At 54.0% G+C, this 14,698-nt stretch overlaps 1 protein-coding gene across 6 annotated transcripts; it reads left to right on the forward strand.

Moving 5' to 3' along the window:
* The first annotated feature begins 298 nt into the window (after positions 1 to 298).
* FAM110A (family with sequence similarity 110 member A) lies at positions 299 to 11,699 on the forward strand. 6 transcript variants are annotated; one of them, XM_059133678.1, is made up of 2 exons: positions 299 to 523; positions 10,232 to 11,699. In XM_059133678.1, the coding sequence occupies exon 2, from the start codon at positions 10,323 to 10,325 to the stop codon at positions 11,208 to 11,210; it is 888 nt and encodes a 295-aa protein (XP_058989661.1). In that variant the 5' UTR covers positions 299 to 523; positions 10,232 to 10,322; the 3' UTR covers positions 11,211 to 11,699. The 6 variants fall into 6 exon arrangements, with proteins under 6 accessions (XP_058989661.1, XP_058989660.1, XP_058989658.1 ...); XM_059133677.1 differs by having other exon boundaries at positions 502 to 523; positions 10,235 to 11,699; XM_059133675.1 differs by lacking the exon at positions 299 to 523 and adding an exon at positions 634 to 762.
* The last annotated feature ends 2,999 nt before the right edge of the window (positions 11,700 to 14,698 follow it).

Consider the following 14,698-nt stretch of genomic DNA (forward strand, 5'->3'; position numbering starts at 1 on the left):
ATCTTGTTGGGGACCAGGAGAAAGTCCTAGTCAAGGGAAAAAACTAGGCTCCTGAGCTGCAGCGGCGCGGGAAGAACAGGCCAGCAGGGCTGAGCTGGGTTGGGGCGGGGAGGAGAGGACAGGCGGTGGTTTGGGGGGCTGAGCTGGGCTGCCGAGGCGGGGCGCTCAATTCCGGGGCCAAAGCTTAGCGGTTGCCTGGCAACCCGGGCGGCGCGGCGTTCGAACGGAAGCGACGAACCAATCAGGATGTCCGGGGCAAACCATTCCGGCGCCGGAGGGGGGGAAGCGGCAAGCTCACTTCCCCTTCCTCTGTGCCCCCAGGACCTCCGCTCTGGTGGGGGCCTTGGGATAGTCAGGTGCCCCGGTTCATTTCGGGTGCTCACAGCAGCTCCGAAGAGGCCTTTGCGGGTCCCCAGCCCCGCCGAGCCGCTTTGGGCGCGGCCATTCCCCGCCCGGGTCCGAGCTGTCACCCTCTCCGAGACCCGCACGGGAGGAGCCAGGACTTGCCTAGCTACCGCTCCAGGTGAGGGGGCGGGTGGTCTGGCGCCCGAGCCCAGGTCGGGGGGGAGGTGGTGGAGGGGCTTCGTTCACCGTGCACCTTTTGTAGGCGTCCTCTCCGCGTCGTACGTGCGGGGAGGCGGCGGTATCCCATTTTACGGAGGAGAACGCTGAGGGGCAGAGAGTGAAGTGTTCTAGCCCAGCGAGGTCGGCTGGAGAATCCAGTTCAGGTCTTTCTGCTCCACTTCGAAGTCTCCAGTCTGGGTAGGTCTGCTATTTGTCTTGAGAGACCCAGATGAGCAACTGGTGGTCAGCTTGTCAGCCGCTTAGCCACAAGGCTGCTAAGCCCCAGAGCCCTGGCGGGATCATTTCTCTCCGGCTCCGCTCCCTCACCGTCGCCTGAATGCCCCTTCTGGTCAGCGGGCTTCTCTTCTCCAGAATGCCAGAGGTTGGACTCAGGACTCGTTTTTGGGGTCCTTCTGCCCACGGGGTCCTGAATCTCAGTGCTGTCTCTCTCAGAGGGCGTTCTGGGTGGCGGAGCGGGGTTGGGGGGGGGGGTTCCCGCTGTACTGACATTTCTGGGCTAGATGCTAGGTGGGCAGCAGGTGCTCTGGCCCTGGGGCCGCTGTTAGAGTTTTCTGATCTAGAATTCTTCAGATTCTGGGAATCCGCCCCAGGGTGGGGGAATGGGTAGAGGCAGCCATTCAACCTGAAGCGACTAGTCCCCAGAGACTTTGGAGTTGAGGAAGGGGCAGCGACCTCCACCTGGAGCATCTGACCTAGACTAGGCCCTGCCTCCTGGGGGTGCTCTGAGAACTCAGAAAGAAAATAAGTTTCATTTATTCTTTCAACAAATATTTATTGACTTCCTATGCCCTGCCATCCCCCTTGTCTCTTTTATTTCTCTCAGTGGCATTTACCCATCGGAGGATGTGCTATGTATTTCACTTATTAGGGAGTTGATTATCTTCCTCCACCGGAATGTGATAGCAGGAGGGGTTCAGGTGAGGCCCTTGCCTCCAGGGCAAAATTGAAGGGTTCTAAATCCTCTAATCAAGATAACTAAAGCTAACAGTTATTAGTGTTTTTTTTTTTTTGTTTTTTTTTTTAAGATTTATTTTAGAGAGAGAGAGAAACAGAGATAGAGAATGTATGAGCAGGGAGGGGGGCAGAAGGAGAGGGGAGCCCAACCCCCAGGAAGGGGGCTCAGATCCCAGGACCTTGAGATCATGACCTGAGCAGGAACCAAGACTCTGTCACTCAACCGACCGAGTCACCCGGGCAATTAACAGTTCTTGACTATTTGCTGTGTTTTCTGCTGGTGGAGATCAACTCGCATGGCCTCTGTAGAACACAGTACAACGTCTCTCTCATAATCACAAGCACATACCCAGCCCCACCGACCCACTTCTTGGCAACACAAGATGCAGTGACGCCCCAGGGTGGTTTGTCATGGGGGTGTCTGGACGCACACTGGGTGGTCACCAGCAAGGGCTGACGGCTCTTTATGGGCTAATGTGCCCCCACATATATTAGGGAACAACCTATATGATTAAGTATGTTAATAATAGATATTAGAATTAGTAATATATTAACATTATTAAAACATGTATGGTTGAACATACAGTGAAAACAGTACACACAGTATGTTGCCGTATGTGTAAAAAAATAGAAAGAATATATGCCCATTATTGCTTTATCTACCAAAAATCTCCCCGGAAGGACATGCGATTGTCTGGTTCCAGTGGTGCCTGCAGGGTGGGGAACTGCGTGGCTAGGGACTGAAGTGGGAAGGAGTTTATTTTTACTTCATTCTCTTTATAGTTTTTGAATTTTGAGTCATGGGCATATAGCACCTTGTTAAAAAAATCATATATATATATATAATATAAATGTATAAATTATATATATGATATATTATATATATTACAAAAATCATTACAGATTATATATTTAATCATAAGACCACTGTTCTGGCTGTGATCTGTCCTTGACTTGCCGTGTGACTTTGGGCAAGTTTCTTCACATCTTCAGGGCCAAGATAAGATGGTGAGCTCAGGCCTGGGCAGAGGGCAGTCCAGGGCAGGAAGTGGATTTGCCCATGAGTCTGCCCCAACTTTCACCTTCCCCATCCTTGTGAGCTGGGCCCTTCCCTGCGGTGTTGCATGTGGTTTCTCTGTGTCTCCACTGCAAGTCTTTTTGTCCTCATTTTGCAACTTCAGGTACAAACTGAGGCACAGATAAACGAGTTGGTGGAGTTGGACTGTCCGTCAGCCGACAGGAGATCAGCCCTGGGCAAGGTTGACTGCAGGCAGGCCGGGGCATGAGTGTCTGGGGAGACTCCAGAAATAGCATGGGGCCTGGCGTGGGCCTGGAGGATGCCCCGCTGGGTGTCTCGGACCCGGACAGCTGGGCTGAAATCGAGCTGGCCTGCCCTATTGGCTGGACCCTCCCTGTTGTCTGGAGCCTTCCTGATCCTCCTCCAGGGCAGGTGAGGGCCTCCCTGTCTCCACCTAAGTCATGGCCTGGCTTCTGCTGAACAGAAAGAAGCAGCAGGTGGAAGGAAGGGGTTGGGGTGGGGGATTGCAGAATGTCATGAAAATTCTAAACATTGAAACCACGCCTCTCACCCCCTCAGTGAAAAATAATCACTAACACCCCCTGGGCACTTACTGTGTGCCAAGTCCTTTCTAAGCATGCATGCACTTAATTCCCTCCATTCTATGATGTCAGGTAGTTACCGCTGCTTTTTTTTTCACATCTTACGAAGGGAAACTGAATGCAAGAAAGCTTTAGTAACTTGGACCAGGTCAGAGCAGGAATGTGGATCCGGGGGTTCTGGCTCCAGTCTGTGGACTCTCTTTTTCCTTTTTTTTTTTTTTTAATGGAAAAATATATAGAACATAAAACTGAGCATTTTAACCATGTGTAAGGTACAGTTCAGTGGTATGAAGGAAGTTTACGCCGTGCCCAGATCTTACCACCATCTACCTCCAGAACTTCTTCATGTTCCTAAATGGAAACTCTGTCCCCATTAAACACCAGCTCCCCATTTTCTCTTCCCCCCAATACCTGGAAAGCACCTGTCTACTTTCTGCCTCTATGGATTTGACCACTCTCTGTACTTCAAGGAAGTGAAATCATACCATATTTGCCCCCCCTTTTTTTCCTCAATATTTGTCCTTCTGGGCCTGACTTATTTCACTTAGTATAATGTTTTTGAGGTTCACCCACGTTGTAGCAGGTATCAGAAGCTCCTTGCTTATAAAGGCTAAATAATATTTCAGCATATGTTCATCTGCATATCTGTCCATGGACACTTGGTTGCCTCTACCTTTGGGTTATTGTGAAGACTCCTCCTATGAACATTGGGGTTACCCCATCTGTTCAAGCCCTTGGTTTCAGTTCTTTGGTGTCTATACCCAGGAGTAAGATTGCTGGGTCCTATGGTAATTCTTTTTAAGTTTTTTCTACCCGCCATGCTGTTTCTACCATGGCCACGCCATCTTATAGTCCCACAAACAGGGGACAATTTCCAGTTTCCAATTTCCAATTTCACAATTTCCAATTTCCAATTTCTTCATATCCTCACCAACACTTGGTATTTTCTGTGGCTGTGGGTTTTTTTGTTTTGTTTTGTTTAGTTTTCTGCTTGCTTGCTTGCTGTGGTATTGGTCATCTGGATGGACGTGACACGTTATCTCCCTGTGGTTTGGATTTACATGTCCCTAATGATGTATCATGAGAAGCATCTTTCCACGTGCCTATTGACCATTTGTACACTTTGTTTAAAGAAACGTCTGTTGAAGTGGTCTTGTGTGCATAGATTTATAAGCTCTGAGAGAACTGAGTCAACATTCTGGGTGGTGAAGTTCTCACCCAGGAGCTGGGCACCGCAGAGTCCTAGTTTGGTGGTGTTTGTCATGCCCAGGCTGGGAGACAGGCACTGTTACCAGTCCCGTTTTAGGGTTGGGGAAACTAAGGCCTTGGAAACTTGACTGTCTTGCCCAAGGTCTTGTAGCTAATCAGAGATGGAGCTGGGATTTGAATCCTGATGGGCTGGTCCCAGAGTCCATGCTTCAGAGGCGGCCTTGGGGCTGGAGTTGGGAAAGGACATTGTAGGAGCAGATACCGTGTATGCAAAGGTTTGGATGTGATGTCTCCAAAGAAAGAATACAGCTCATCTAGAAGTGGCCAGGGCCTAGCTTGAATGGGGGTGACTTGAGACTGGAGGGGAATATGGAGAGAGATGGGGGAACACCTTTGATGGGATGGAGGGTTGGCAAGAGGTTTGGTGCTAAAGGGCCTTGGTCTTTGAAGTGGCCTGGGTTCCAGGCCTGCCACTTAATCAGCAGCATGCCCAGCACACACCTGTGTTCTTGGTCCCTAGAGGATGAAAATACAGAAATAGGAAACGAGCAACTGATAAGTGAAGACCTAAAATGACAGGGTAGAATGAATGTGTGGAAGGAAACAACCAGGTGAGAGAGTTGGCAGGAGTCTCAGGGTAGTCAGGGAGGACTCTCTGAGGAGGTGAGGCCTGAAGGAGGTGAGCTAAGAGGTTCTAAGCAGAGAACAGATAGTACAAAGGCCCTGAGGCAGGAAAGACCTTGGCCTGTTCAGGAATAGCAGGGAGGGCTATGTGGCTGAAGCAGTAAAGCCTGGAGATGAGGGGAAGTAGAGGGCGGGGACTGGATCCTGGAAGGCCTGACGACCAAGTGGAGAGTTTGGGTTTTATTCTAAGGTGATGTAGAACCATAAAAGATCTAATTTCTGTGGGAAAAAATATTGCCATCTTGCCCCCATTTTACAGTTGAGGAATCGGAGACCCCAGGCCACAGCCAGGAATGCTTCCTAAGGTGGCTTCTCCCTCTGGGGCCCAGTGAGGGAGGCAATAGCATCTTTTGGTGAGTGGTTCAAGTCCAACACTGAAGCTTCTGTCTCCTCCACTTCCTTCCACTCCCCCAAACCTGCTCCTGGGTTCAGATCCTGGCTCTGCCATTTACCAGCTATGTGACCTCTGGCAAGTGGCCACACCTGTCTGTGCCTCAGTTTTCTCAGCTGTAAAACGAGTGTAGCAGGAGTACCTCAGGGTGAGTGTGGGGATTTGATGAGTCAATGTATATAAAGAGCTTAGAACAGTGCCAGGTACAGAGAAAGCAGAAAATCTCTTCCCTATTAGGAACATGTTATTGTTTCTTTGCTGTTACTACTATTATTGCCTAACTGAGCCCTCCCCCCGCCCCCATTTCATCTCTTTCCCTTTGTTGCCTCAGTAGAGGGCGAGGCAGGGACCCAGCAGGGCATTGTGGGGAATGATGGTCTTGAGGCTCGCCTCTCTTGGGCCTTGGAGGAGGCCTCAGAGCTGACTCACCCCCAGGGGGAGGAGAGTTGTTCTCTGAGTCACTTCCCGTCCCCTCACAGCCCTCCACCCCAATCCGGGTGCAGCCCCCACTGGCACAGACATGGAACTGGGCCCTCTTTGACTTCCCCAGGGCTCCAGCCCGAGGCTGGTGGGCTCTGCCTTCTCTGGGCCTCACGAGCCCCATGCAAATTGGCCCAATCAAGTGTGCCACCTGAAGTGACATAATAGGGCTTCCTTTGGCAGAGGAGACAGTCTTGGCCCTCCCAAGGATTCCTTCTTGAGTATTGCAGTCTTCTCATCTGTAAAATGGGGATTAAAGAGTTCCTCCCTGTGCAGGTGGTGGTGGTTGGGGGAGTGGGTGGATGTCCAGAGACTTACAGAAGTACAGTGCCTGGAACTGCAAAATTCTGGTTATTCTTATTCCTCTCGACGTTGTTACTAATGTTCACAGCTTGCAGAGTTTCTGTCTGCCCTCTCAGACGGTAAGAACTCCCACTGACCTGGCCTGGAGGGTGAGACTCCCCTCACTTGGCACAATGGGGAACCAGAGGGGTCCAAGCAACCTGCTCAGGGACACACAGGTAGAAAGGGGTGGCACGAAGGCTTGGTCTAGAGGGAAAGTGCCCGGGTCAGACTCCTCAGGGTGACTTTGGGCCAACTGGCTCAGCCTGTCCCAGCCTCAGTATTCCATTAGTCAAATGCAGATAATAATAGAGTTCACCTCACAGGGGTTGTTGAGATGATTAAAATGGGTTAATTAATACCAGGAACAACACTTTCTCGTGCCTGGCACAGTCAACATTATCGCGGGCACTGAGGCTGTGGGGGAGGGGGCCCCAGTTTTGCCCATCTCCAAGATGGGTGCCCTTGCCGGTGCCAGAGGTGCGGCTGCGGCCAGTGTGGCTGTTGTGGGGCGCGGCCCAGGCTCGCGGGAGAGCTTCCTGGGGGTAGAACTGGGTCTCTGCGACGAGCTGAGCCCTTTGCCCGGGCGCCCGCGCTCAGGTTCCCGCCCCTGCCTGGCTTTCTTTCTTCCCCTCCGGGTGATACCTGGGCCGGCGGGTTCACCTGCTGGGGACCGGCCGCCGGAAGTTGCGCAAACGCGTGTTACCTGAGCGCCAGGTGGGCCGGGCCGGAGGAGCGCTCCGTAGCCGCGCGCGCGCAGCCAGGTATGTGCGGGCGGATGGCGGCGGGCCAGGGTCGCGGGGGCTGTCCGGCCACCCCTCCCTTCTCGGGGAGGCGGGGGGCAGGGCAGGGTCTCACCTTCCCGCCTGGGCGAGACCGCAGGAATCCTGCTGTCAGCCCTCTGGCTTAAGAGCAAGGACGACCCAGGCTCAGAGAGGTGTGGCGAGCGGCCAGGGTCACACAGCGCGCCGGAGGGCTCGCGGCCTCCTCCGCCTCTGGGAGTCTCCAAGCTTGCCCCGAAGTGGGGCAGGGCAGAAGCCAGACCGAGGATCTGAGCTCTCTCAACCCCTCAGGCTGACTCCAGGGAAGCAGGTGGGAAGGGGGTACGGTGACAAAGAAGGGCTCACGGTTGGCGCTCTGAGGCCCTTTGTGGGTAGCGTTTGAAATACGTGGGTGGGGCGTTGGCGATGAGAGGAGGCCTCAGAGAGATCGAGGGGATTGGGGACTGGGACCCCGGCTTTACCTCGCGGGAGCCACCACACCTCTGTTTGCCCACCTTTGAAATGGGGCTGAGCAGGTCAGTTTAGGATTTGCCTCTATCGCGTGCCTCCTTTGTCTGTGGCTCCGGCTCCGATAGGCTGAGCACGCTTAGAGACCCCTGCTGGGCTGGAGTTGAGGGGGAGGTGGGCGGAGAGCGCAATCTGGCTGTTAAGTCGTCGGAGTCTTCAGAAAAACCAAGAGCTCAGTTCTTGGAGCGCAGCCTTTTTGCCAGGTGCTGGGAAGGTCCTCGACCTGTTTTATCTCTCCACCCTCTGGAGACCTGGAGGCTCAGATCTATTTTTAACCATATTCCAGATAAGGCACCCGAGTGTGTAAGAGGCACAGTTGCTGGAGCAGGGCACACTGCGGGCAGGTGGGCGAGCTGGCCAGCGGCCCCCTAGCCGGGTTTGGCTCTTTGCGTATGTCCGGCCGCAGGGGGAGCCCCTGCGGCCAGCAGGTCGGTTCCAGGGCGCAAGGTTTCTGCCCTGGCCCTGCCTATCTGACCTCCTTCCTTCTGTTTCCCCGGATGGTGCCCGGGAGGGAATTGCCACCGCCAACGGGTTGGACTGGTTTGGTAGGCGGCGGCCACGGGGGTGGGGCAGAGTCTAGTTACCTCGACAGGGCTCAGCAAGGCTGTCTTTCCTGTTAGACCCTTCCCTCCTGAGGTCTCCTGGGGGGTTGCTGGAGTGGGGCAGCCTTGCCTTCCCACTTCATCCCTCCTACTTTGGGAGCAGCTCTGGCTCTGGGCCAATAGCCCCCAGGGTTCTAGTAACTGGACATTGCTGCCCCTGCAGAGGTCTCAAACTGGGGACTAGATCTGTGTGGGGAGATCTGTTTGCAGACATGTTTGCTCCATGCTCTGCGCTTGTTTTAAAAATTATTATTGGATTTGCTGAGATTTAAGAATCTGGAGTGTTCGTGCACATCTGGATTTCCAGCCTCCTAGCACATTCCATACTACCACCTTGGACCCATATACCATTCATGTTTCGTCCCCATGGACACTCCAATTCAGTAACAATTTATCGAATACCTGTTATGTGTCAAAAGCAATGTCCCAAAACAGATTCAGTGAGCAAAACAGACAAATCCCCTGCCTTCTTGGAGCCAATACTTTAGGGGAATGGGAAGAACAAAGAGTAAAGTGACATGAATGTCATAGATGAGTGCATTAGGCTTCATAGGAGTTTGTGTCTTATTTATCAGCCCTGGGACCTAGGATTGTTGCTTCTCTAGTCTCAGTTTCTCCCAGCTGTAAAATGAGATGACAGTGACCCTTCTCACAGGCTGTTGGAGGATTCCAGGAGAGGATGGTGTCGAATGGCTAGCACACAGGAGGGATCCCTGCCTTCCCACTCCAGTCCAGACTCTTCTGTCATTCTGGGTGACCACATGGGGCTGTCTAGTACAGGTTTCTGCTATGGATGGAAATCTCTTCTCTGCAGTCTGCTCTATTGACCAGTATAGTGGCCGTTGAGCACTTGAGATGTGGCTAGTGTGATGGAGGAACTGGAAGTGTAAGGTTTTATTGGATTTAAAGCTAAGGTGAATAGCCATATGTGGCTAGTAGCCGTTGAATTAGACAACACAGGTGTAGATGACATGTCCTTTGGGCGATTACCTAGGAAAAGTCCTCCTCTTTCATTTTACAGGTGAGAAGTTTCAGGACTTGGTTTATGGGTTTTCTTCTCGCCCATCTCTGGAAGAGTTGGTGAGGGGACACTGTGGCTCCAGCCCTTTCTTGGAAAAAGAACCAGGGCTGGTCTGATGCTTGGGGCCCCAGGCCTTGATGCTTAGTTGATCATGTGGACACTTGAGCATGAGCACATCAGTGTGGGCCCCCTTGCCTCTGGGTGCCATCCTCTGGCTGCTGGCAGATCCAGGGTCTGCTGGATGCTCTCAAGCAGGGTTGTGTGATTGTGGGCTTTTCTGGCTTCTCTTGGAACAGCATAGCTCAGGTCCTGGCTGACATTTCTAGCTGACAGGCATCCTTGGATCACTGTGGGGCTGGCACCGAAGTCCCATCCTGGAAGCTGATGAGTGTCTGGACTTCGCTTGGGTAGGGGGTGGAGATTTTCTACACTCCTCCTCCACCAGCTCTACTGCTGTGCCTGGGGCTTGGCATGTCTAGACGGGTGAATAGCACCAGGCAGCTTCCTGGCTGGGTAGGTAAGGGTGGGAGGTGGTACCAGGTTCCCTGGGGGCAGTTTAGGCAGCGTGTGGGTTGGAGCCCTTTCTCTGGGTCACCAGGTGCATCAGCACTCCCTGCTTGGAAGCAAGGGGCCAGAGCCACCAGCTTTGGGGGTTAGCTTAATCAAGTTGGTTGAGTTCCCTATCTGCAAAATAGAGCTGTTAAGGGGACCCATTGAGGTTAAGCTGGCTGGTGCCCAGTATACGGCCTGGAGCCCACTTTCCTTCCTTTAAAGCGTGCCTTGCCTTGTCTTTTCTGCCCAGGCTGCTCACGTCTTTCTTCTTTGGTACTTCTCATTTTCTCTATGCCTCAGCTGGGCCTAGTCCACTGGGAAGGAGGCGGGGTGTGGGTGGAGTCACAGGCCCCTCAGTTGTGGTTTTCTGTCTGCTGATTGGCTCCCTGTGAACGAGGGGCGTGGCTATTAGCTTTTAATAGGGAAGGCGTCTTCAGCCCCTTTCAGTCTTGGCTGAGCTTTTGTCTGAGCGAGCTCAGCTTCTTTCTTTCCTCCCTTGTAGCAGTTGCCAGCATCCAGCTACCTACTTTCTGGATCTGTCTCCGCGTTTCTCCGGTCTCCTCAGACCAAAGCCTTTGGGGTATGTAACAGCCATGCCTGTGGACACACTGACTCCGGGATCCCGGGACACATCTGCCCTACCTTTCCGCCTGCGTACCAAAGTGCCTGGCTACCTGCTCCGGAGGCCAGCAGATGGTGGAGCCCGGAAACCTAGTGCTGTGGAGCGCCTGGAGGCTGACAAGGCCAAGTACGTCAAGAGCCTGCACGTGGCCAACACCCGCCAGGAACCTGTGCAGCCCCTGCTGTCCAAGCAGCCCCTCTTCAGCCCTGGGACTCGCCGCACAGTGCTCACACCTAGCCGCCGAGTACTGCCTGGCCCTGGCCGTCGGCCCCAGCTGGACCTGGACATCCTTAGCAGCCTCATCGACTTGTGTGATAGCCCTGCGTCCCCTGCCGAGGCCAGCCGTACTCCTGGACGGACAGAAGGAGCCCATCAGGCGCCCCCAGCCAACCCTCCACGCCCGCCACCCAGTACGGCTGCTGTCCGCCGAGTGGATGTCCGTCCTCTCCCCGCCTCCCCTGCCCGGCCCTGCCCTTCGCCAGGCACTGCCCCCGCCTCCAGCCCAGCCCGGCCCCCAGGTTTGCAGCGCTCCAAGTCCGATTTGAGTGAGCGCTTCTCCAGAGCAGCAGCTGACCTGGAGCGATTCTTTAACTTCTGCGGCCTGGACCCGGAGGAGGCACGGGGATTGGGCGTGGCTCACCTGGCGAGGACCAGCTCAGACATCGTCTCCCTGGCCGGGCCCAGTGCCGGGCCTGGCAGCTCAGAGGGGGACTGCTCCCGCCGTAGCTCTGCCACTGTTGAGGAGCGGTCCCGGGAGCGCGTCCCCTATGGCGTGTCGGTGGTAGAGCGCAACGCGCGAGTGATCAAGTGGTTGTACGGGTTGCGGCAGGCACGTGGTGCCCCCGCCGCAGAGGGCTAGGCCTCCACTGGACTCCGCAATTGCACAGGACACATCCAGGAGAGGCAGCTGGCCTCTCGACCTCTTCTGCATCCATTCCCTGTCTTGGGACAGACCAGAGGCTGGGCCCTATCTGTCTGTCAAGGACTGACCCTGGAGAGGGTTGCCTGTTGACCTTGGGCTACCCTCTACCCCTCACTTGTAGGGGTTTTGACACAAGTCCTGCCTGGTTCTTCTTCTGAGTTTGGATTTGGGGCATTTAGCCTTCTCCACTGAGAGTGAGGGGCACTGTCCACCCAGCGGTTCTGTTTCCTTCTTCCTTGGCCTCCAACCTTTGCTGACTTCCTCTTCCTTTCCCAGCGGGCCCTGGTTCCCTGGGAACTTGCTCAGGGTGGGGGCAGGGCCTTGGCTGCCTGGCCTAGGTGGGTAGACTACAGGAGGGACTGGTAGGAGTCTGTACTGTTCTGACTTCCTCCCTTTGGTTAATAAACACAAATGCTTGTTTTTCAAGGCCTGGGCCATCAGACTCTTCTGTGTTCACAAGGGGAAGGGGAGGGAGACGTCTTGGATTAGAATTCCATAATTGTTCATCCTGGGATTTGGGGGTGGGGGAGGGGCATGAGGTCAGTGGCTGGCCCAGCCTGAGACTTGAGACGTGAAAGGGGATTCTCATAACCCCTCTGGGTGGCCTGAGGGCCTCCTTCATAGGGGAGGAAACTGACTCTGGCTACAGAGTGAATCCAGATAGAGCCAGGACTGAGGTCTGTGTCAGGAAGGGGACCTGAGGGGAAAAGCTGATGGCTGCATGGGTCCTTCCCATTGCTGCCCGGGAAGCTCGGAGAGCACAGACCCTGATCTGGAGGTGCCACAGGCTGTAGACTGGGGTTGGAAGCAGGGGGTCGACAACACAAAACAGGTGGCCTTGCCTCCAACCCTGGGTGAGCTGGGATAAGCCAGTCTCCCTCTCTGGGCCTCAGGGTCTGGAGGAAGGGGAAGGATGGCTGGCACTGGGCTTTGAGGTCTCAGTTTCTCCCTGTTTCCCTCCAGGCTGGCTCCATGCTGGGAGATGCCACCCTTGGCTGGTAGTACAGCTCGGGCTAAGGCCGGGCACACAAAGAGTGAAAGCCTGGGTGGCCTCTGCCCACCCCCGAGGTGGGAGTGGGGAAGGGCTGGGTGGTGCTTCCTCTCCCGCAGGCTGTGTTGGCTGCAGCACTCAGAAACAGGAAGCTCTAATGGGGGCCCTGGTGACAGGTTTGATGTAAGTTTTATTTTAAGCATAAAGAGGAGATTTCCTTTGGGCTGTTGACAAACATCCAGGTTAGCCCAGCTGTTTGTCTGTCTGTCTGTCTGATAGTGTAGTCAGGCCCCCAGGGGATTGGGTTGGGCCTCGGGGGTTCAGGGAAAGAAGGGGAAACTGGGTTAGCACAGTGGTGTGCAAGCTCATGAGAATGGAATCCACCCCCTCGTGATATAGATGGAGAGACTGAGGCACAGGGAGGGCTATCATCTGCCCACAGGCACCCAGCAGGTCTGACAACACAAGAGTTGAGCCTCCTGCTCCCCAAGTTAAAGGAGTGATGGGGTCAGGAGGGATAATTTGGGCTCTGCAGAGGAGACGTCCTTTGCGGTGTCAAGGACCAGCTCCTTCTGGCAACCTGGTCAGAATTCTGTGCTAAGTACGCATTGCCCCTTCACATGAGCTGCCAGCACCCCAGAAACCCAAGGGGTTTCTTGGTTTGAGATCACAGGACTGGTGGGGATGGGCCGGGAGACCCCTCATTCCTGGAGGAGGTTGAGTCCTAGGTGCAGACCTTTCACACTCAACCTGTCACTGAGTCTTCAAGGTGACTTTTACAGGGTCTGTCTGAGAACAGGAAGGGTAGTAGCAGTCACAGAGAGGGTCTGCACTCCAGCCTGGGGTCACACCCCACAGTCAGGGGCACTCTGCCTCCCTGACTCTCCTCTCTTCCCTGTCCTGGGTCCTGGCAGCCTTTCCCGCTGTCACTTTATTGAGCATCTGTTGGGTGCCCAGCAGTAAGACAGACATAGTTCCTGCTATGTCTGATGGAGGGGAATGGGCAGATGATCAGCACACACGTGGTCACATAATATGGAGAAGTGACATCTGCCCTAAGACCAGACCTGTTCCCAGGAGCTGGGCCCCGGGGGAGTCAAGAAGGGCATTGGGAGGGTCTGCTGGGAAGAGAGCAGGAAGGTATTCTTGGAAGTGGAGAAGGTGTTTCCTGGTCCCTGGTTCCAGGAGGGCTTCCCTTCTGCTAGAATTCTGGAGTCCATCAGCCTTCCCTGTGGGAATCTGTAGCTGGGGGTTTCTGCCGCCTCGGGGATCTGCGGAAACAGCCCCTCTATTGTTCTGCCTGCAGTCGGAGTGTGAGGGGTGGTGAACAGCGAGGGCCAGCAGCTGCTGCCCCCTCCCCTGGGGCTGCCTGGCTTCCATAGCAGCGCCCCAGGCCAGACTGGCCCCAGCTGCCCAGCCCCTAATTAGGCAGAGATGAGATCTGCTCCCAGATCTATTTCCCAGCAGCTAATTATATACACGTGGGCTTGGGAGCCCAGCAATCTGGCTGCTCATGCCTGTCGAGAAGGTGTGATGGGCCCCTGGGAAAGGCACCTGTCCCCACCCGCCAGGCCTCAGTGTACCCTTTTGGCAGAGGATGGGACGTAGCTAGAGGGTCTTGTTCCTTTCCCTGGTGAAATGGTTCTGGTCCTGCTACAGAGATATTCAAGGGGACCAGGAAGAGGAGACACCCATCCTGCCCGACACCCTCTGTCCAGGGGGAGCAGGGAGGGACTGAGGAATTAGTCTATAGGGCCCTGACTCTAGATCCCAGGGTAGGGGTAGACATAGATAAGGTCATGGTGACAGCTGCTCCACCAGATAGACCTGCACATGGGCTTAGAGCTGTGTGGGTCTTCCCGGGTCCAAGACAGAACACCCCATTCAGGTTTAAAAAAGGATACTGTTTTTCAGGTAATGCATTCATCTATTTCCCCCAATACTTTATTAAGAAAAATATCAAAGAAAAGTTGAAAGAATGATAATACCCACCTACAGGATGCACAGTTCTCTGTATTTTGTTAGATGTGCACTATCGGGCATCTACCCGTCTATCCATCCATTAAGACAGCCTATTTTTTCCAAGCTTTTCAAAGTAAGTTGCAAACATCAATATGCTTCCCCTTAAAGGCACTTTGGCATGCATATCGTTAGAGCTCAGTATTTGTTTACAGTTCCCCTGTGTATGTATAAAATTGACATCCTGTGAAATGCACAAATCTTAAAGGTACCATTTGACTTCAGACAAATGGACACTGTTCCCAAACCCCAGTCAGGATATAGAGCAACACCATAACCATGGGAAATTCCCTCATGTCCCTTCTCTGTCAATTCCTGTCTCTAGCTCATGGCTATATCCATGAATCTGTATAAATTCAATAGTGCTCATAAAATATTTCTTTGTCCTGAGCCTCCCACTCCTGACCCCCAAAAC

Source organism: Mustela lutreola, chromosome 9 (assembly GCF_030435805.1).
Source record: "Mustela lutreola isolate mMusLut2 chromosome 9, mMusLut2.pri, whole genome shotgun sequence".
NCBI classification, from domain to species: Eukaryota; Metazoa; Chordata; class Mammalia; order Carnivora; family Mustelidae; genus Mustela; species Mustela lutreola.

What these genes read in the sequence shown, in the direction of transcription:
- FAM110A (XM_059133678.1), top strand. Translation starts at nt 10,323, where the DNA reads ATGCCTGTGGACACACTGACTCCGGGATCCCGGGACACATCTGCCCTA.